This window comes from Chiroxiphia lanceolata, chromosome 26 (assembly GCF_009829145.1).
Source record: "Chiroxiphia lanceolata isolate bChiLan1 chromosome 26, bChiLan1.pri, whole genome shotgun sequence".
NCBI classification, from domain to species: Eukaryota; Metazoa; Chordata; class Aves; order Passeriformes; family Pipridae; genus Chiroxiphia; species Chiroxiphia lanceolata.
Genome location: NC_045662.1, coordinates 736,352 through 758,763, shown reverse-complemented (window position 1 = coordinate 758,763; position 22,412 = coordinate 736,352). Strand labels below are relative to the sequence as shown.

The window sequence follows — 22,412 nt, the reverse complement described above, 5'->3', positions numbered from 1 at the left end:
CCCAGCTCCCTCAGCCTCTCCTCATAGGACTTGTGCTTGAGTCTCTTCACCAGCCTAGTTGCCCTCCTCTGGACCTGCTCCAGGACCTCAATGTCCTTCCTGAACTGAGGGGCCCAGAACTGGACACAGTTTGTGCTGCTGGGTCTGGCTGTGAACAGGTCAAAGAGGGAAAACCCATCCATGTTCGTCTGAGGATTGTCCGTCCTTATCCTGTTCTCAGCCATCTGCCTCCGGATCCTGTTTAGGAATACCTGACCATCCTGGGGCAGGATGATGCAGCCACTTGCAGCAAAGCAGCAAATACACCCATGGGGTAGGGCTCTGGGTGTGGAGAGAGATATTCCCCAAGCAGGTGTGGGTGGGAAGTCCTGGGAGCTCTCACCAGGACTCTGCTCTTCCCCACAGCTCCCCTGCCCTGCCTGTGCCCAGCAAAGTGTGGAGATGATTTCAAGCCCTGTCTGTCCTTGCCTTGCAGCTGCCAGGGAAGATGTGCTCTGTGGGCTGTCAGGACAAGCAAGGACTCTGCAGGGCCAAGCTGCAGGACAGGGGAGTTGGGGAGATCAATTCAAGAAGAACTTGTGGGACTAAGGAAAAATTACTAAGGACTGTGTGGGGAAAAGGAATGAGAAATAGAACATGGAGCTATAAAAGGGCCTTGTTAGACTCTGGAAGCAGCTGCCAGAGAGTTCACTTGTCTGAGCCCAGCCCCTGATCGCTGCATTCTCTCCTATTTTCTGATTAAATCTTCCTTAACTGTCCTTCAATATGACTTCACTCTCCATGGGTGAGTGGTGTAAGAATTGTTTTCTGAACTTAAATGAGGATAGAACTTAATGAACACTGTAGAAACAACTGTGGTAGGACTCTGAGGAGCGCTAAGCCCTTGGAAACCTTGAAAAATGTAAGAAATCATAAAAGGCCCCATCGGAACAGCTGACCCATCTCATCTGACTCAAGGTTGTAGATGTCTATGTAATTACACCCTGAACTGAGTTGCTTCCTTTAGATCCATTTCTTTAGCTGGGACAAAACTAGATCTTAGCTAAAAAGAGCATAAGCAGAAGCTCATCTTTAAAGCTCATAAGGAATGAATGGCATGTGATACCTACCTCTTTAATCATCCTTTCCCTGGGTATAACATTGGTATTGGATCTGTGCAGTTCAGTGCACTCTCAAGGAGATGTTAGGCAGAACTGGATCTCCTTGGCACACACTGGTCCATCTACAGTTCCCAGAGGGACAGTTTTCTAACAGAAGCATCTGAAGAAGACTCAAAGCTCCTGCTGATCAGGTTTTGCCTGCAATGATTTAAAAAACCTGTGTGTGATCCCCCCTAGGAGGCCTAAAGGATTCATATGGCCCTGCCCCTACTGAAGTGTGGAATGTTTTTCACCACTCATTAAGAATTGGAAGGCAAGTCATTCCCTTGTGGCTAATTAGGGAGCTTTTCCAGTTTTGTTGGTTTGTTTGTTTTTATTGGCACAGGAGCTGGTAAACAGGAGGATTTTAATCAGCTCTCAAGACAGTGGCATTTCTTTCTGTCTCCTTTTGTCTGAGCCTTTGCCTTTTAGTTTCTAGTAAAGTCAGGACGTTCTGGTGTTGCAAACTCAGCGGATCAAGGTGCCTTCATGAGAGCTGGAATATTTACCTCTGGTGAGACTCCTCTGAGCCTGGATATCCAGTGGAATTTTCACCTACCTTAAACTGCACTTCTCTGGTTGCACCTCCGCAGTGTGGCTGTAAGGATTCTTTGGGAGAGAGGGAAGAAGGTGTTGGCAAAGCCAATGTAAACAAAATGTCCACTACTCTGGTTGAGTGGTGGGAACCAGCTGCATGACCAGTGTGCATTTCCATGTGTGCATGGCTTGTTCCATCAAATGATTAAAGTAAACTCATTACTTGCCAGACGAGCCTGTACCAGCAGCTCCACCCAATTGCTGAACTTCACATCCATGAGCAAAGTGCTGTGAGGAGGGAGATGGCAGGTTTGTGTGTGCAGGAGAGAAGTTTGACTGATTGCTTTAATCAGCTACATCTGTCACACAAAGCACAAGTAAATCACTTTAAGTAAATCACTTTAACCACACTGAGCCTTTGGACTTGACAAAGAAGCTGCAAAAAAAAAGTGATTTTCTTTGTTCTGGCTCTAGGCAGTGTAGACAGTGTCATTTTGGGTAGAAGTCTTCTCAACAAAGCCTGGGTATCTACTGTGAATTTTCTTCTGCCTGGGCCAGTTTTAGTCTTTAAGCTCCCTTGAGCACCATTTGGAGAAAAACTGATCTGTCTAAAGCTTGGCTCAGCTGACCTGTACAGTAACTTTTGGAGGAGGTGAACTAAGGTCTGAAATTGCCCATTTCTCTCCACTGATGACCTGTGGAGCAAAGATAAATATCTCAGGTGAAGACACCTGCTCTGGACATCAGGGGAATCAATTCCTTCCTATTTAGAATTATATCTCTAAATAAAGGTCTCCAAAAGTCTCAATTAGCTCAGACAAGCTGCATCCTGGAACAACTGTTTCTGCTCCTTTATATCATGAAAGGGAGATTTATGAGACTGATTCCTTGCAGATGTCTCCAGTGGGATGGTAAAGCTACTTGTGGTGTATCAAAGGCATTCACCTCAGTTCTTTCTTTCACCAATGCACCTCCCAGGGGTGATCCATTACCACCTCCACCACATGACAACCTCTGTATAACCTGCAATAATACCTCTTCTCACTGGCCTGAATAAGGGCTCCAGATTAGTTGCTTTATGCACAGCTCAGATCTTTATTTAAATTGTTATGATTCAAACCTGTGATAAATGATCTTGAGAACACTGATAGAACTGGGTGCTTTGCCCTGGGAGTGACACCCTTGCTGGGGGAGCTGTCTAGTGGGGAGGATGAGGGAATACACATCACTCTTCCATCCATGAGTGAAATAGGTTCTTTTGTTTTGCAGGCTCAAGTCCTTGTTTAGGCTCTCATTAGCTGTGCTAATTAATTAACAGCTGTGCTAATTAACACCTTTGGCTTATTGTCAGGTTTGTGCAATCCAGTGTCATCCTGGTATGAGAGGAGACAACTTCTGGGTGAGGCAACAGTGAAACGTGCCCTGAGGTGGCAGTGCCTGGGTGACAGGGTGTGTGAAAGGGTAAGTGCCCAGAGCAGCTATCACCTCCCATAGCCTGGGATTTTACACTTGAACAGTGAAAACCTGCCCCAGTGAAAACCAGCAGAGTAACTTCAGTAAGCAACCTTTCCAACCCAAGCCATAATTCCCATAATTCCATGATTGTGTTGTCTCCTATGAAAACATATCCATTTCTATCCCTGCTGACATTTAGTGAAGACGAAGGAACAAAATAGACATTGGCTATGACTGTGGAAGACTCTGGTGACAGTCCCTTAATATCAGTCTCTTGATTCCCACCCATCCCAAGGTTTAAATCTTAACTTAGTATGAAATATTCAGTCTCATAAGGATAGAGAGGCAGCAATTCCATTCAATAATACGTTTCTGAGAAATTAAGCTGATACACACTGAGATGTAAGAACTGTTGGATCCAAGTCCTTTCTGGGACTGAAATTCCTTTGAGAAGTTTAGTCTTCACTTAGAATGTCCGTGTATTCCAGGCTGCACTGCCATCCTGTCAGGGTACAGTGCTCACAGTCCACCAGCCCCCTCCCAGTGGCCCCATTGTTTCACTGCTTAATTTGTGGAACTGCAGGTGCCATTTGCATGAAGCCAAACCAGTCAAGATGACGACAGATGAACCACATCATTTTAATCTTCCTTCTGAGGTGAACTCATAGACAGGTCAGGTTTCTGTCCCCCATCTGCCAGTGGAAGTTTAGCTCTTCTCACAGTTTCTGAGCTCTGAAGGCCAGGGATGGCAGACCAGTGGTGCACTGGATTGTGTTGCTGCTTAGCTGTGGGTATATGATCTCTCCTGTTCTGCAAGTTGTGAAAAGTTCTACAGACTCACCAGCAAATCCTACCTGAAAATAAGGATATGTGCTGAGCTCTGGTTATCAGAGCTACATGTCCTTCCATTGGCTCTGAATGTGGCCACAGAGCTGGTGAGAAGAAATCCATGTTATCCTGACACGGGGCCCCAAAAAACAGTTCCCTCCATCTGTGCAGGTCCAGGACTCAGTCCCTGAGCTCTCAGCTGAGGCCTTTGTGACCATCTATTGCAAGTCTGTGGTCTCATGTACCTGAGGACAGAGCTGGCTGCTGACTTGGGCACCACAAAGTGCCCCTGTTGAATCCTCTCATGTTCATCCTGAAGAATCAGATGAAATTTGACCTCACAGTTCTCTGGTGGGAGGGGGCTAGACTGGAGTCAGTATTTTTCCTGTACATAAGACACCCTTGACTGAGGAAGAGGAGGGAGGACCATGGACTTGTGAGTCATGAAGCAAACTGAGGGCAGATGCTCTCCCAGAAAGTGTTGGAAAGGAGAGTTGGGTTGGAGAGAGGAGACCCTCTGTTGATACCCATGAGATCCTTGAATGAGCTCTCCACAGCTGTTACAAAAGCTGCCTGTAGCCAGGCCATGCACGAGCACAGCCCTCTTTTGGCTCCTGTTAACCATGACACGATAAAACTGTTAATTAAGGGAGCCCCTGCCATACTCAAACCTTATCTCTTCATGAAAAGAGGTGAAAAGAGACACAGATTTTAACACCCTATTGACTACAAGAGAAGTTGCTGAGGATCAGAAGAAGCACTAATGCACAGAAATCTCCCCACTTGGGACCCATGAACGTATGACACCATAAATCATGGGCAAGAGGTGAAATGGAGTGATCTATCTGGTGAAACCAAAAATACAGGTTGTAATGTCAGGCAAATTAATAGTTCCTGGGAACCAGAACCCATTGAATGTCCACACAGAACTCAGAGGTGGAGAGAGTTACATAATTAAGCATTAGCACTGGGCATTCCAAGAGTTGCAATTCGGAGACAGCCTGCTGGGGTCATCCAAAGTCCGATTAATATGGGTCAGAGTCACAGCAAAAGCAACCACAGACAAAATACTCCAATCATTCACCACCATCACCAGCTCCAAGAGGGGATGATAGCTCTTTCTCTTTCCAAAATTCAAGATCAAAGACCAAATAATGCCTGGAGGGTAACTGGGCCTGTCGATTAGTTGAGTGGAAGCCTACCAACGGATAGGTTATAATGGTTTGTATATTTTGATTCCAGTCAGTGCTCATCAACAATTAATGACATTTCTAATAGATATGGGAGCACAAATATCAATATTAGCACAGCTGAGAAGGTGGGTGTACAACCTGGACTGCAAAGAGTTAAAAGCACTGGAGTGAACAGAGCAGGAGCTCAGTGCCAAACCACCCAGGTTCATTTATGGCTCCTGGGTGAGACACTGCAGTTAAAGATCACAATGAAAACATTTGGGGTTTTGATGTTCTGAAGAACTGAACCTGGCTCCTGCCCCTGACACTGTGTGGTCCTTTGGTTCAGGTGTTGACCTGATAAAAACTGGGAGGCTACAGTTTGTGTTCTCCAAGAAGCAGCTGCACTCCCTGTATATGCACCACAGTACACAACTGCTGCTGCAGCATGAAAAGGAACTTTGGAAGTCAGAGCTAATTGGAAAAATGACAAATTATCTCCAGAACGCTCTTCCCATGTAATTTACTGTTCCAGCCAGTTCAAAAACCAGATGGGAGATGGCAACTGACAATTAATTATCAGCATTTAAATGCCAGCACAGCCCCACTAAGAGCTGCAGGACCCAATTATTGCCTTACAATGACAATGGCATCACACTCCCAACATAGACTTATCTTAAAAGTATTTTCCAACCTTAACAATTCTGTAGTCTCATTTTTCGTCTTAATTGGAATAAATATAATTCCTTCAGTTCAAACACAAAATCCTTGGGGCCATGCCCTATTAAATTATACTGTGTCAGGATTTTACCAAAAGATAAGACAAACCTAAACTTTGCTAATTTTGTTATACATGGAAATGAGGCATATCTAGTGGGTGGTGGAGCTGGGAAACATTATACAGTTGTGTGTGTGCTCCCTGTGAAGTGGTTCCATCTCCAGCACTATTTGCATTTAGGTCTGACCTCAGCTTGGCAACAATGGTCTGTTGGGGTTGGGGTGAGGTTGGGTCTCTGCCTCCCCAGCCTGTGCTATGGAGACAAGTACCATTAAAAGCATCTTGGTGTGACTTGTATCTGAGTCCAGATCCAGGGTCTTGGGGAAAGAGAAAATAGTTCAGTTAAACTGTCAGGTTCCAGGACTGCCTGGACTCGGGTGAGAGCTGTTGAGGGATCACACCAGGGTCTGTCTATCTCCCCTGAGCTGAGACTAATTGTGGCATGGGAATGAGTATTAAAAAGATGTATCTGACTGGCTTGTCCAGCTCTTATTCTTCCCTCAGCCTCCCCTGAGGCACAGTTAAGAAAGGAACCCTTGTTGTGAGAACTGACAGCTCTTGTGGCTTTATCTCCTAATCAAAACAGCCTGAGGAGGGAAAATCCATTCCCAGTACCTGGACATCAGCCAAACCCTCAGCATGTGGAAAAGACTCATCAGCCTGAGACTGGACAGGATTTTCTGTTCAGCCATATTCCCACCCACGCCCCAAGCTGTTCCATTGCTTTTCATGTCTCTCCTCTATCTCAGGGGAATCACCATTGCTTTGCTGCACCCAATCTCCTGGCAGAAAACTCCATTTCTAGGAATGAGCTTTTCCCTCTGTGCACAGTGTCATGTGAAGTGCATTTGGTGGAGCCAAGAGTTGACCTTGGAGAACAGCTGTGTTGGAAGTCTATAAATTCAACTGTGGTAGCTGCAGTGAAGTTTTAGCTGAGTTTTCCTTTCTGAAGGAGTAGAAGTACCTGTGTTGGCAGTGAAGCCTTCTGGAGTGACAGGCAGAGCTTAATATTTGTAGGAAATTGGGGTGTGTCAGAAAGAGAGACAGAATAGGGAGAATCAGAAAGAGGCAAAGAGAATGAAGCACCTGAAGAAACAAAATGTCTTGTTCCTGAGAGGGGTGGGAAGGTAGATGATCACTGAGAAATGCAGACAGAGGGTCTGCACAAACCTGCTAGTTAACATGCTCTCATCTTCTGCACTTCATTGTCTACATTTCAGCTGGAAATTTGTGTCTACAGAAAGAAAGCTCAAGGGGTGATTCTTCCACATGGTCATCTGCAGGATCTCCCTTAGGGTGTCCTCCTTGAAAAGGTTCAGTGGGCTGTTGGCTGAGGAACCAAAATGATTCACTGTCAGAGAAGGAAGATCCAGAAAGGGAATGTTTCAGGCAAGATAAAAACAAATATTTTCTTTTCCTTACTTCCTTCACCTTCCCCACTCGGTTGTTTCCAGAAGCTCTGCTCTTGAGGCTGCCAGGTGGTTTTCTGACTCTCACACACAAACAGGGGTGTTGTTCTCAGGATGCACCAGTGTGGATCCCACTGTGAAAAAAAGCCTGGCACCTGCTGGAAGGGTGTCCCCAGAGGAAAGCTGTGCTGGGCCCCAGCTCCCTGTTTTCCTGTTTTTCAGAGCTTCCAGAGGCTGGTTTGTAGAGCCTGTTCCTTGTGTGCTGGGACAAGGACACCTCCAGAGGCCTGAGGGACCAAAGAACCAGTATGAGAACTTTAAACCCCACTTCCAATTCCCCATCATCTTGGATAGCTCCTGGGCCCCTGAGTACACACTCTGGGGCTGTGCCTTCCTCCCACCCAGCCTAGAACTTCCATCAGCAAAACCAAGCATGGGGAGAAGTTTCCTACCTTGGTGGCACAGATCTGCCCTCTGTTATGTTGCTGTAGATCCTGTCAGTATGTGAGCTTTGTTGGAGAATAGATTCTCCTGAAAAAAGGCTCTGGTGTTCCAGGCAGAATGAGGAGATGGAGATGAGCTGGCACTGGTGAATCACCCAGTGCACTGATTCCATTTTAAATCGGTAATAATACACACTAATCTTTCCCAAGTCGAGTCTGTTTTGCCTGTGTGAGTCACTGGTCTTTGATCTGTCTGTCTTTATTTTGACCTATGAGTTGAAATTGAGAAAGTCTGTGTGGGCACCTGGCAGCCAGCCAAGGTGAAACCCACCAAAGGACACAGAATCATACAATCACACAGTATGCTGGGTTGTAAGGGACTCATAAGGATCATCCAGTCCAACCCCTGGCCCTGCACAGGATCCCTCAACAATCCCACCATGTTCCTGAGAGCGTTGTTCAAACTCTTCTTGAGCTCAGACAGGTTTGTTGCTGTGACCACTGCCCTGGGGAGCCTGTTCCAGTGCCCAGCCACCCTCTGCATGAAAAACATTTTCCTGCTATCCAATTTAAACCTCTCCTGACTCAGCTCCATCCATTTCCTTGACTCCTGTTACTGGTCACAAGAGTAAAGAGATTGGTACCTGCCCCTCCGTTGCCCCTCGTGACGACATTGAAGATTCCAAAGAGGTCTGACCTCAGTCTCCTCTTCTCCAGCTGAACACACCAAGTGCCCTCAGTGTCCTCACATGCCTTCCTCTCAAGGCCCTTCCTTATCTTTGTTGCCCTCCTTTGGACACTCTCTAATGACTCAATCTCTTCCTTCCATTGTGTCCCCCCAAACTGCCCCAATATTGAGGTGAGGCTGCCCCAGGGCAGAGCAGAGCGGGACAATCCCCTCCCTGGCCCGGCCAGTGATGCTGGGCCTGATGCCCCCAGGACAGGGTTGGCCCTCCTGGCTGCCAGGGCACTGCTGACTCAGGGCCAACTGGCCACCCACCAGGACCCCCAGGGCCCCTTCCCAGCACTGCTCTCCAGTATCTCATTCCCAGTTTGCTGGTGACTGCCCAGCCCTCTCATTTGTCAAGGTCTCTCTGCGGGGCTTCTGAGCCTTTGAGGGAGTTGACAGCTCCTCCCAATTTACTGTCATTGGCAAACTCAGTGTCCCTTCAAGTCTTGTGTTAATGAATCCAAGAATCCTAGAAAATTCTAGAAAAAAATCTGGAATCCCAGAATGGCTTGGGTAGGAGGGACCTTAGTGGTTGTCTCATTCCACCCCCTGCCATGGGCAGGGACACCTTCCACTATTCCAGGTTGCTCCAAGCCCTGTCCAACCTGGCCTTGAGCTTTTCTAGGGATGGGGCAGCCACAGCTTCTCAGGGCAACCTGTGCCAGTCTCTGCCTTTGCCTTCTGCAAATCAGGTGGTGTAGCTGGAGCACTTCTCAGTGAAGATCAGGCAAAAAAGGAGTCATTGAGTACCTCAGCTTTCTCCATGACCTAGAAGCTTTCCCTATTGCACTTGATGTCCCTGACTAGTTTAAATTCCATCAGGTTTAGGTTTCCAAACCTGATCCCTGGCTGCTCGGGCAATTTCTCTGTCGTGACAATGGCCAAGGAGGATGGAGGGAGTTACTGCTCTTGCAAAGACCTGTTCCAGAACAGAGCTGGCATCTGGCAGTGGTGCAAATTTAGAGGACCAAACATCTGCCTCAAGTTTGAAGGAGACAAAGTATGACAGCACAGCCACAGGGTCTTTGGGCACTCTGGGAGCTGCAGTGCCCTGTGGAGGTGTTGGATTCACCAGGAGTGGGGACTCCATTTTGTGGCTGATACCAATCCCAACTTGGGAATTACCTCAGCCCTGGGTATGTGGACAGCACCAGGACCCTGCCAGTTGCTATGAGATACATTGACCTGTGCCCACATGTGCCGGCCACAGACCCCAGACCAGGCAACAGAAGAGAGGGGAAGCAAGAGGTGAGACTGTGGACTTTTCCCACATATTATAGTCTCCCCACTCCTGCCACTCTTTGGAGTCATCATCTATTTGAACCTTCTACCCTAGAAAAAGCTCATGAGAGATCTGTTGCCCAGGAGCCAAAGGGGCTGCTGACCTCATCTATTGACCTTCTGCAACCATGGGCTCCTCACTCAAAGTCAGCAGTGGTTGGGTGGCTCCCCATCCACAGAATGTGTTCCAGGGTGCAGTGCTCCAGGCTCACCTGGGAAGAGATGTAGCAAGGCTGCAAGGACTGGTGACCATCGGTTGTGGAGTAGCCAGGAATATCTCCTTCACCCCCAAGGGACAGGGCACAAAAAATGACCCAGTGAAGTGAGTCCCTACCACCTCCTTCCACCGGGAATGACAAAGGGCTCCCTTTACCCCAAGCTAATCCTCTCCAAAAAGAAACCTTTCTCTCCCAGAGCAGACTGGAGAGTTGCCACAAAACAAAGGAGGATTCAGAGGCCGAGGCTTGGATGCATAACAACTTTAATGAAACTAAAGAAGAGAAGCTCACGCAGAGCACCAGAAGCAGCCACTAAGATGCAGGGTGTCCATCTGCCTACCCGGCAGAGGGAGGGAGGGTTACAGGTCCCCCTGGGCTGGCCTGGGGAGACACAGAAAGCAAAGGAAAGAGAGAGAGGAGGCTGGATGCTTCCTGCCACCCTTTACAGAAGAAGACAGAGATGAAGAGATGTTCTAAATACAAAGGTCTAAAGCTCTATTTCTTGTCCAGCACCATGTTCTGAGGTCTTGGAGGTTCTTGCCCCAGGACATTGCCAGCAGCTTTAGCAGGGCCGACACCTGTAGCGGTTGGTGATGCAGGAGAGGTCAAAGCCCCCGGAGTTGATGGGCACTCCGTCACAGCTGAGGATGCTGCCAACGGCAGCGGAGGTGGAGGATCCCACCACGGTGTTCTGTGGGAAAGAGCTGAGGATGGGCCCGGGCAGGGTCACCACCACAGCAGAGGGCTGGATGGCAACGACGGAGTCCTGGCACTGCCTGACACAGCACTCATTGCAGCTGTTGGCCAGCGGGGTCGGGCCGCAGGGCTGGCAGCAAGGGTTGCAGGGCTGGCAGCACGACATGTCTCTGGTTCACAGGGGCACCTGGCACACAGGGCAGGGAGAAGCACAAAGTAGACACACATGAGAAGCAGTCCTGCACCCAACCCCCCTGCAGACAAGACACCTCCTGCACCACCTGACACTGCCCAGCCCAAAGCCCAGCAGCCTCCTCAGCCAAGTCCCAGCCTCTCTCTGCACAACACCTTCTCTCCCCTTCCCTCTCCCAGCAGAAGCAGCTCCCAGCCCTGGGCTAACACAGCCCATATCAGCTGAGACCTGCAGTGAGGAAAGACGTGGTCTTGAAGCAGGAGGAGAAGGAGAAGAAAAGGCTTCCCACTGACCTGATTGCCGAGGAGAAGGAGGTGAGAGAAGTGGATGCGAGAGCAGAGACTTGGGCTGCCTTTTATAGCAGTCCTGCACTGCCCCAGGCCCACAGGCACCTTTGTGCAAGTCATAATTTTCTGACCAGCTCATGTCAGTTGTGAACCATCCCAGCTAATGGTAGGGGCTGTGTCCTGGTTTCCTGCACTGCTGCCTTTTCATTTCCTGGCATGCCATCCTATATGAAAGCTTCTGGAAGTGCTGGGATGAGAGTCTCAAGGATTTCCGGGGCAGAAAAAATATTCATGGCTGTCAGAAGTCTCAGATCAAGGGCTGTTGGTATCCCATGTATGCAGGTGATGTTCACCTGGGTCATTCCTGTGGTCTTGTTTTTGGCAAAGTTGTCAGGAAATGGGCATCACTCTCGTACTTGGTCTGCCACGTGAGGAGACATGACACATCCTTTTCCCTTGCTTCTCCTGTCTCTCTGTGATAGTCGTTCATTGTTTCACTCCGGTGAGCATCTGCTGGGAGTGTTTGACCCTATTGCTACACCAACAGTGCTCTCAGAGAAATTGTGCTGGCTCATTTATCTCATTCTCTTTCTGTGTGCTCTCTGGGATCTTCTGGGAACACCAGAAGCACGTCTAGGGCCCGATTGTTCTCCATGGTGCCTGAGTCCTTTTCTACCACACTTGTCCCCAGGATGTCCTCAGCACCGTCCCCAGCCCTGCATACCTTCCCTGTCTGCTTGACTTTTTGCTGACTCTGTGTGAGCATGCAGATCTTTGCGTTATTCCATGCAGGTGTGTATGAAGAGTGGGACCTTTGCCTGGTGTCTTCATGATCTCCACAGAGAAGCATGTTTCCCTTGACATAAGGAAAGGAAGTTGGTATGAAATCTAAGCTGAATGGTCATGGCTTCAACCTGGCGGAGAGGTACCTGAAAAACTAGGACAGAAACGCAGCCTCTGTCTCCTGTGCCTCTATTTCTTGCTTTATATTCAGGGAGAAAGGCCAAGAAATTGTGCCCACCTCTGCAGGTTGTTATCATTGAGTGGATCCCTTATTCTGGAGTGTTGCTGGTGACTGGGATGGGACACAGGCTCCTCATTCCCAGGCCAGTTGCACTTCTACAGCTCATCAGCCTGGTGCTCAGTGAGGCAGGGCCAAGACCTCCCAGCAAAGGGGTACTGGACAGAAGGGACTGATGTTCAGGTGCTGTTCTCCTGTGAGATGTGGGGTGGATGGACCCACCCAGCATAGAGGTAGCACAGCAGAGTGCTGTCCCCTTCCCTTTGATGGTCTTGCTGAGCTCTTTGCCAGGTGGTGCTGCTGGGAGGCTTCAGCCAGAGCCAAGTTCCCCTCAGAGCAGCTTTCAAGCTTATGTACTCAGTAATGTCTGCAGCTGTGACAGATCTGTGCCTGTATCTGGCCAATCTTGGTTTGGACTCTGACATATGTGTGACTTCCCAGCTTGACCTGGGAGCTTCCTCATCCCTGTGAACACACCTGGTGATCGTTGGATATTTTTGAACCCTGAATACTGTCATGAAACTCCTCCTGACCATGACTCTCTGACTCACTCACTTGTCTGTCCAACTTGACCCCAGACATGTGTAAGACAAAAGCCCAAGCCAGACCAACAGCAGGACAACATAAAATCTGTGCACACTTGTAGACCTGTGATCTTACCGAGGTTTTGGAAAAGCTGGGGCAGCTTCCCTGTTTGCAGTGTGCAGTGACTGTGCAGAACAGAGAGCAAAACTGCAACCCTGAACTCAATAAGGGCAGATTTTTGTTCCCTCAGGGATCTTTCAGGCAAAATCCTTTGGGAAAGTGCCCCAGGGGTTCAAAAAGGCAGAATGTAGAATATAGCAGTTAAGATCTCCTGATAAAACATTATGGAAATGGCCATAACTAGCTCCATCTGTTCATCTTGCCAAAGACGTGAAGTGGATCTACCAAGGACACTAGATGGCTGTGTTTTTGGAGTATTTCTCTCCAAATCTTACAGCATGGGTAATAATATTTTTTTTTTTTTGAGATTATTCAAAGTTAAATCTATCCCTTATTGTAGCCTGAAATGTTAATTTTTCTATTGAATTTTAAATTAATTAAATTGAATTTGCTTTATATTCTATTAAACCTGGTTCTTTTCAGCTGAATTTTGTGTTCACATAAATTTGCTTTATACTCCCTTATAACCATTGTTATGTGACAAGGTTTTTGTAACAGAGAGGAGGTTGTGGGAAGATCCCAGGACTGTCCCCATGTTTTACAAAGCCAGTTCCAGGTAGGTAAAGAATGGTGGCCAAGCCTGAGCCTGTCAGTGACACTGGTCAAGCCTTCATGAAAATATATTAAAGGAAAGGCAAAACACTGGACAGGAAATATGGAATGAAGAAAACCAAAACAAGTCTGTTGCATTAAAAATTCCTGCAAACACAAGGATCAGAGAAGAAGGTGAAGGAGGTAATTCCAGTGATGGCACAGAGATTCCCCTGCCGCCTATGGGACAGATGATGGAGAGCACATCTGCACACTGCAGCCTCTGAAGGGACCCCACGCCAGAGCAGATGGATATTGGCTGCAGGAGCTGTGGCCTTATCCTGAAGGGCTGCAGCCTCTGGACGGGACTCTCACTGGAGCAGACCTTGAAAAAGTGCAGACTGTGGGATGAACTCACATTGGAACAGGGGAAAAATGTGAGGAGGAAGGAGCCTGCAGAAAGGAACTGTTGTGTTCTTCCTTTTTGGTTGAGGTAATTTTTTTCTTGACGTTTTCCTCTCCTCTTCCCCATGCATTGGCCAGGCACTCCCCCTTCTACTTCTCCTGATATTTCTTGTATTTGAGCCCCTTTGGTGACACTCAACCTCCTATTTCTGTTTCTCCAAATTGCTTGTGTTGCAGAATGATTCAAATTTAGTAGTAGAATGGCTAAGGCTTAGTAGGAGAGTAGGCCTAGAGAGCAGCACTCCAAAGTAGTAGGTTAGCAACCTTGTTCGTGAGAATGGAATGTACTGAAGAGGTAGGAACAATAATCAAAAGATTTAGCCAAGCATGTATATAACGATTTGTTACCTTAGATATAGTAAGGGTCTGTCTCTATGGGGTAAGACAACTTAAGCAGATTTATGAGTAGAGTAGATGATTACCAATTGTTATCAGTATGAAATATGAGTTTGTGTGTGTAACTAAGTGCAACTGCTTTCATGTAGAAACTGCACGTAAACTTGTTTGTGTAAAGGTATAAAAGCTGAACTGAAAATGAGGGTTTTTGGAATCCTGACTTGGGACGCTAGTCCTCAGGTTCCCGGGCCCTAAAATAAAGCACCGCATAAACCGGCACTCTGTTGGTTTGTGTTTTTGTTACGGGCAACACTTGCACAGTGAGCCTATGGGAGTCCACCCCAAAGCCTTCCAGCCTCTCTACCTCCCCTGTTAGGAAGGGGAGGTAATTCTGATAAGGGCAGCAAAAAGATCATGTTTACAGCCCCGGTGATATGAATGGCCAAATGTCCTCCTTGACATTTCCTTCGTGGTTGGGGATGTGTTTAAATACCTGAGCAATAATTACATGAAACCTTAAAACTCTCTCATGGCCTGGCCGTGTTCCTGAGGGTTCTGGGGCCACTGGGTTCCTCTGTATCAAACAGTGCCTCAATATTGTACTCCCATGGCTGAAGAGGGTTGTGTTTTTGGGACAAGCAGACCTTCCACTGCCTGCAATTGCTGAGACTTGGCCATCAGAAACGATGCTGTGCATTCATGCCAGGCACACTCCTTGAGATGAATGAAAAGGTGAGGAGGAGGCTCTGGGCTCAAGCCAAGGTAATTTCTCCTATCTCCTACTCCCAATCCTTATGGACATCTTCACTCTAAGGCTTCTCACCCAGCACAACTCAGCCCGGAGAAACAGGAACTGCCTTGTGTGTTTGGGAATCTTCTGACCTCCCAGGGCCTCCTGCAGCCCTGGGGTTCTCCCATGAACACAGCACAGGCTTGGATCACCATCAGCAGGGCATATTCCAGGGCCAAGGGGAACATTTCTGGACAGAGATGCAGCTCTGATAATCAGTGGCTGTTGTCCTCACATCCAAGGGCCAGAGACTAAAAGATGCCAACAGACAGTGTGTCCTCCCCACCCACACCATTGGAGGCGGGTCCACTTGCTCACTCATTTTTTCCCTCCCACCATATCTCCTTTCTCCTTGAAAGCTTTAGTGAGTATCTAGAGCAAAGAGGACAACACAGAGCCAGAAGCTGGGAAGCAACAGAGTTTATTGAGTCTCAAGGGAGAAACCAAATGTGACTGAGAGGAGGCAACAGTGGAAGGGTCACCATAGGCAAACAAGAATCAGAGCCCCACAGAGGGCAAATGGGTCAGGTCTGCTCTAAGATGCTTTTGGTGGGCACCAAGGATGAGGGAAGCAGAAAATAACAAAGGGAAAGGTGGGAAAGGAGAAAGCAGTAGAAGGAAACGATAGGCACAGACCACACTTTCAGAGCATACAGGATGATCACATCCAAAGGGTTGACACACATTGGAGGACAGAGACATGCTCAGCCCCTCTGAAAGCAATGGTCACTATCTCCATTGTTCAATCTGGAATCATATTCTATCCTTCTGTTCTGGTCTGTCACTGGTGTCTTTAGCAGGGGGGACATCTGCCACGGTAGCAGCTGGTGATGCAGGAGAGGTCAAAGCCCCCGGAGTTGATGGGCACTCCGTCACAGCTGAGGATGCTGCCAACGGCAGCGGAGGTGGAGGATCCCACCACGGTGTTCTGTGGGAAGGAGCTGAGGATGGGCCCGGGCAGGGTCACCAGCACAGCCGGCGGCTCAATGATGACGGTGGAGCTCTGGCACTGCCTGACACAGCACTCATTGCAGCTGTTGGCCAGCGGGGTCGGGCCGCAGGGCTGGCAGCAAGGGTTGCAGGGCTGGCACTGCTGGCACTTCTCAGGGCACGACATGGCTTGAGCCTGGGGCTGCACCTGGCACACAGGGCAGGGAGGAAGCAGAGCACACGCACACCTCAGCAACAGCCGGCAAAGCACCACCAGGAAGCCAAGGCACCTGCTGCTGCCTGGGGAGGGAGAGGCTCTGCAGGGGCCAACAAGGGAGCCTTTCCCTGAGCCCAGCAGGGCCTTCAGAGATCAGACAGGCCCAGGCTGCTCCTGCCTAAGCTGTAGGAAAACAGCCCCCTCAGCCCAGCCTCCGCCTCTGTCCCTAAGAGACGCTCTCCCCTCTGCCCACACGACCACCATCCCCGAGCACTCCCACAAGACCAAGGAGCAGGGATGGGCTGCAAAGCTCGACCCTGTGCTAGAGAGGGGGGAAGAGAAAGGGGGTTCCCACTCACCGGCTTGCTGAGGAGAAGGAGGTGACAGAAGGGGTTGAGAGAGCCACCAGTTTGGCTGGCTTTTATACTGGCCCCACAGTGCCTCAGGGCCCAAAGGCCGTGCTGCATAAGTGACAATTTTCCTGCCTGATCCCAAGGAGCGGAAGCATCTCAGGGAATGAATGGTATGGCATGAGTTGGTGTTTCCCACTACCCTGACATTGCATTTCCTGGCCTACATCATCACCTTTCCCTCATGGGCACTTCTGAGTGCAGGTCTGAGAGGTTCCAGGATTTCTGGGGGCAAGGATGTGTCAGTATGGGCAGAAGTTATGACCTAAGTGCACAAGGATACAGAAGAGGCAGATGATTCCAGCCGGGGGCACTCTGGTGGATTTCTGTAATGCTTCCTGTCTTCTGTAATTCCTGCTGGCAGGAACGGTCCCAGCTGCTCCCAGCCCTCCGTTCCTTGGCTCATCACCCAAAGTCCTCCCCTGAGTGTGGGTCTTGCCCTGCTGGTCAAAACACTTTGGCTTCCTCCTGTGCCTGGACAGTCCCTGAGGCTCCTCTGGCACTGCTGCCTGAGCATCTGTGCTGCTCAGAGGCCCCTTCCCTGCTCTGGCAGGGAGCTCCCCGGCAGCTCCTCACTCCCATCCCTTCCCATCCCCTCTGCCCCCTGTGCTGATCCCCAGTAATGAGTGGGGGAGTGTGACTGTGCCCTGGAGCGTGTGAGTGTCTGCACATCCCTGTGCTTGTGCTCGCCTGGGAACACACCCCTGGGAGCCTCTGGCCTGCAGTGTCTCTCTGTGCACAGGGGAGAGCACTTGTGTGCAACCTGCTGTGTGAGTCCTTGGGCATGTTTGCTGTGTCTGTGCATCTGGGTTTGTCCTTGTGCTCCCTGGCAGGTTGGGAATGTGTCAGTGCCTGCGGGGGTGTCCTCAGCTGTGTCTGAGCTCATGGCTGAGCCCAACCATTCCAAGGCCTGTAGTGACATCCCTCCCCAACAGTGCCAGGCGCTGACACAATCCCAGCTCCTCCTTTTCTGAGGAGAGCTCGTTACTGGAAAAGTGATATTTCTTTAAAAAGAGTCTATGCAGCCATAGGGGAAGATGTTAAAAATATCTTTTAAGTTTAGCACAGTAGTGTTTGATCCCTATATTCATGGTTAATACTTAGTTTTGTACCACATAGTGCTTAGTACAAATGCCTGAGTTTGATGTAGCTTTGTGTTAACTCCCTCCATCTGTGACTTATAGTCTTGTGCCAGCAATCGCTTCCTTATTTCCCTATATCAGTGATTGATATGGACTCTCAAATGTCTTAGTTTTGAGAACGAGGATTGTGTGTCAGAACTAAGATTGATAAGAAAAGTTCGTTATGACCTGACCACATGTTTCAGATACTCTCAAGGAGAGAGAACTCACTAGAACATCTAGAACCATAAAAGGAAAACATGGGGAATGGGATGTACCCAAGAGACGACCAAAAACTCTCAAAAGACCCCTATGCATCTCCAAAAAAGTCCACAAATATATTTAAGGTATATGCATGGACTTAGGAACTGTAATGAATATGTAATAAAAATGTAATGAATACGTGCTAGCTTTATGAATATAACCTGGTCTGTTTGGTTGCTGGGTGTGCATGTTATGTAGAGCTTTCCACACTCACCCAGCAGGGTGTCAACTCTAACCTAACAGACTGGTTCATGAGCTTCTTTACTGGTTTTTGGTGACGACTGGAGAGGGCCACAGCACTCAGGTCTCACCAAGGAGAATCCTGACCCCAGGCCATCATTCCTCATGCTACCTGCAGGCAGCCTTGGGGCACGGAGCTGTTTCCCAGGCTCCTTGCTCCTGTCTCATGTAGAAGCCATGGCTGGGATCAGAGGTGAACTCTGGTACAGTTCAGGGGAGACCTTGGGTGATGAGCCAAAGCCTGGAGTTGTTTGTGCAGCTGGGAATTTTCCTGTCAGCAGGACCAGAGTGCCCCAGGCTGGAATCACCTGCCTCTTCTGTATCCTTGTGCACTTAGGTCATAACTTCTGCCCATACTGACACATCCTTGCCCCCAGAAATCCTGGAACCTCTCAGACCTGCACTCAGAAGTGTCCATGAGGGAAAGGTGATGATGTAGGCCAGGAAATGCAATGTCAGGGTAGTGGGAAACACCAACTCATGCCATACCATTCATTCCCTGGGATGCTTCCGTTCCTTGGGATCAGGCAGGAAAATTGTCACTTATGCAGCACGGCCTTTGGGCCCTGAGGCACTGTGGGGCCAGTATAAAAGCCAGCCAAACTGGTGGCTCTCTCAACCCCTTCTGTCACCTCCTTCTCCTCAGCAAGCCGGTGAGTGGGAACCCCCTTTCTCTTCCCCCCTCTCTAGCACAGGGTCGAGCTTTGCAGCCCATCCCTGCTCCTTGGTCTTGTGGGAGTGCTCGGGGATGGTGGTCGTGTGGGCAGAGGGGAGAGCGTCTCTTAGGGACAGAGGCGGAGGCTGGGCTGAGGGGGCTGTTTTCCTACAGCTTAGGCAGGAGCAGCCTGGGCCTGTCTGATCTCTGAAGGCCCTGCTGGGCTCAGGGAAAGGCTCCCTTGTTGGCCCCTGCAGAGCCTCTCCCTCCCCAGGCAGCAGCAGGTGCCTTGGCTTCCTGGTGGTGCTTTGCCGGCTGTTGCTGAGGTGTGCGTGTGCTCTGCTTCCTCCCTGCCCTGTGTGCCAGGTGCAGCCCCAGGCTCGAGCCATGTCGTGCCCTGAGAAGTGCCAGCAGTGCCAGCCCTGCAACCCTTGCTGCCAGCCCTGCGGCCCGACCCCGCTGGCCAACAGCTGCAATGAGTGCTGTGTCAGGCAGTGCCAGAGCTCCACCGTCGTCATTGAGCCGCCGGCTGTGCTGGTGACCCTGCCCGGGCCCATCCTCAGCTCCTTCCCACAGAACACCGTGGTGGGATCCTCCACCTCCGCTGCCGTTGGCAGCATCCTCAGCTGTGACGGAGTGCCCATCAACTCCGGGGGCTTTGACCTCTCCTGCATCACCAGCTGCTACCGTGGCAGATGTCCCCCCTGCTAAAGCCCCTGCAAACCTCCTCGGCCAACAACCTGCAAGACCTCTCATCATGCTACTGCACTGAAAACACGACTCTGAGACACTGCATTTAGACTTTATGGCTCCTGTTTCCTTCATCTCCTCTTTTCTCTCTTCCCTTCCTCTCCTGTCACCACCACCCAATGCCACCCTCCTGGGGACCTTCTGGCCTCTCTGCCTCTGCAGCCCAGGCAGAGGGACACCCCCCCTTGAATCTTCATGGCTTCTGGTGGTGCCCTCTGTGAGCCACCTTCTTTGCTCCTTTAGACTCAATAAAGTTGTTCTGCATCCAAATTTGGGCCTCTGAGTTCTCCTTCCTCCCATGGTAAGTCTTCCAGTCAGATCAGGAAGAAGGTGGAGGAAGCAGTGGTCGTTTTCCCTTCAGTGGATTTCAGTTTGTGATCTTTCCCTTGCAGCTCATAAACACATCCCTGACTGAGGGGGTGGTTAGACACCAGAAAAAGTTACCAAGAACATTTGTGGATGCCTAAGCCAGTTTGAGCCACATTAGAAATCCAAAATCCAATTTCCAGGCTTCCCCACCCCTTCCCACAATTTATCTCGACACTGAAGAGAAAACTTTCAGGCCAGAGGCTTCTAGAGGGGAAGGGGAAAGCATATATACATTTATTTACACAAATAAATATACTATACAAACTAAAAGCAAATTTGTGTGTATATATATATATATATATTACACTTCTATCAGTCCCTGCAAAGCTTCTCCTTTTAACTTTAGTTCAGGAAAACCTTTTCAGTCTTATAAGTAAGCACTCTCTCTCGTGGGAGTGTTCGGGGCCCCTGAACACTCCCTACCAACCTTCAGTTGTTTGCTGCAGTTCTTTCGTCTTCATGAAGTCCAAGAAGATAGCTTTGAGTCTGTCCTCTCATACCTCAGTTCATAGGCTGCTGTAGTGTAGTCAATTTATCAACGTACACGTCCTGGAATGTTGATTCCTCCTCCGAGTTTTCGGCTGTCCTGCCTTTAAATCACTGTGAAGGACATCCTCTGGGCCTCTCTCCGGTCCATCTCTAATTTCGCCTGGGGGTCTCTCTTCCCCTGGCACTGAGCTGTATTTAGCCCGTCCACTTTGGCTCTGCTCCAATGCTGAGCCTAATAATCCAACCCCTCACCAGCCTCAATGCAGTGGGGGAGGAAAAGCCCCCTAGCCTTGGCCACAGGCAGCTCAGTCCAGTTATACACTGTCCCAAGCGTCCTGCAGCTGCAGGGGGGGGAAGAGGGCCTGGCCTCCTCCCTCTTACCTCTTCCTTCACAGATCCCACTCACTTCAATGCTGTCTCTAACTCTGGCCTAGGCAGAGTTGGGGGGGCCGCAGGGCTCCCCCCCCCACCCAGAGGGGGGAAGAAGGAGCCCAGCCACCCCCTGGCCTTCTCCACCGACACGCAGCAGACACCAACAGAAAAAACTGCCAACAGTTTCCGGTGCTGTGTATATATGATTTTTTAGCAGCAGCGAACAAGACGAGTGGTGATTGGCCCTCCAGGGAACACTACCCTGGTACCCAATCACCTCTGAGCCCCCGACTCTCAGGGGGGGCCAATCTTAACCCGTGACAACCCTGCAAGTGTTCAAGGTCAGATTGGACAGCGATTTAAGCACCGTGGTTTAGTGGGTGGCATCCCTGTCCATGGAGTGGGGGGAAGCTTGTGGAAATAAATGTTTTTTGGGATACTTTTCAGTAAAACCAGTCTATGATTCCATGATTTGAATGCAATTCACTTTGATAGAGGAATCAGCAGTGTGAGAAATGTGCTCAGTGTCGGGCGGCGCTGAGTCCCTTCTGGAGACAGTTGGAACTGACTCTCACACAGGGCAGGAGCCACTGGACTCTTCTCACAGAGCCCAGCCCGGCAGCCTTCTCCCCCAGCTCCCAAACCTTGCCACATTTACACAATACAGGGGGTCCAACGCAGAGCAAAGCACAATTAGATGAATAACAAGTTCAGCTACAAAGCACCAGCCCAGGCATCAGACAGGGATGGATGTAAATGTGAATAACCTAAAGAAAAGTGATAGTACTGCTCCCTCGGCAAAGAGGGAATTTGCCTGGCCTCTCTCTTGATGGAGGAGATGGGTTTGATCCATTTGGCCCCAAAGCACATGTCCCTGCCTGCCTAGACACAGTTGCTGGCAACTCTGATTCAGCTTTTTGGGGAGCTATGGAAGTCCTGGTGCTCAAACACCAAAACCAGTCCACAGCTCTTTGACTGTCCCAGTGCCACCCAGAATGTCTGTCCTGCATCTCCCAGCAGAGCAACATCTCGACCCCGATCCCTTCACTTCCACACCCATTTGGCACAGGGGCTCAGCAACATTCCGCCAACAGGGAATTGATTCAGGGATCAGGGCCTGCACAGCGGGCAGGAGTTATTGGCTTTCCCCCTGAACAGAAAGCAGGAAATGGAGGGTGCAGGAGGCAGAAGCTGCATTTCAGTTCTCTGGACACTCCTCTGCAGGGTCGAAGGCAGCACCATTCAGCTGTAGATTGGCTCCTTCTGGTGGGGGCAACCGGCTACTCTGTGGTGCCCAAGGACACACCAAGGGCAGACCCAGTGCTGGAACCTTCCACTGCCCTCCTGATGGGGATCACACACACACAGACTGACACACGTGTGCTCATGAACATCTGCCTTGAACCCTGCAAAAATCTGAACATGCATAGAAGGACAGAAAAACATAAAGAAGTGGGAACTGTGCTGAGGAGATGTTAGGAACCCCTCTGACAAAACAGTATGCAAGTACCCTAGTGTGGCATGATGGATAGGTTTACAATTTAGAGGAGGCTAGGAATTCTAGGGCAAAATGCAGTATCC

General features: G+C 49.6%; 2 protein-coding genes and 1 pseudogene across 2 annotated transcripts; 1 reads left to right on the top strand and 2 right to left on the bottom strand.

Annotated features, from left to right (window-relative positions):
* Positions 1–10,552: 10,552 nt before the first annotated feature.
* On the bottom strand, positions 10,553–11,311 carry LOC116798688 (annotated as a pseudogene).
* Positions 11,312–15,807: 4,496 nt separating this feature from the next.
* On the bottom strand, positions 15,808–16,553 carry LOC116798613 (feather keratin Cos2-2-like). The gene is made up of 2 exons (XM_032711139.1): positions 16,521–16,553; positions 15,808–16,152 (listed from the first exon to the last, which is right to left on the bottom strand). The coding sequence occupies exon 2, from the start codon at positions 16,129–16,131 to the stop codon at positions 15,808–15,810; it is 324 nt and encodes a 107-aa protein (XP_032567030.1). The 5' UTR covers positions 16,132–16,152; positions 16,521–16,553.
* Positions 16,554–18,816: 2,263 nt separating this feature from the next.
* LOC116798607 (feather keratin Cos2-2-like) lies at positions 18,817–19,589 on the top strand. Its single transcript, XM_032711132.1, has 2 exons — positions 18,817–18,849; positions 19,218–19,589. Exon 2 carries the CDS (start codon positions 19,239–19,241, stop codon positions 19,560–19,562), a length of 324 nt encoding a protein of 107 aa, XP_032567023.1. The 5' UTR covers positions 18,817–18,849; positions 19,218–19,238; the 3' UTR covers positions 19,563–19,589.
* The last annotated feature ends 2,823 nt before the right edge of the window (positions 19,590–22,412 follow it).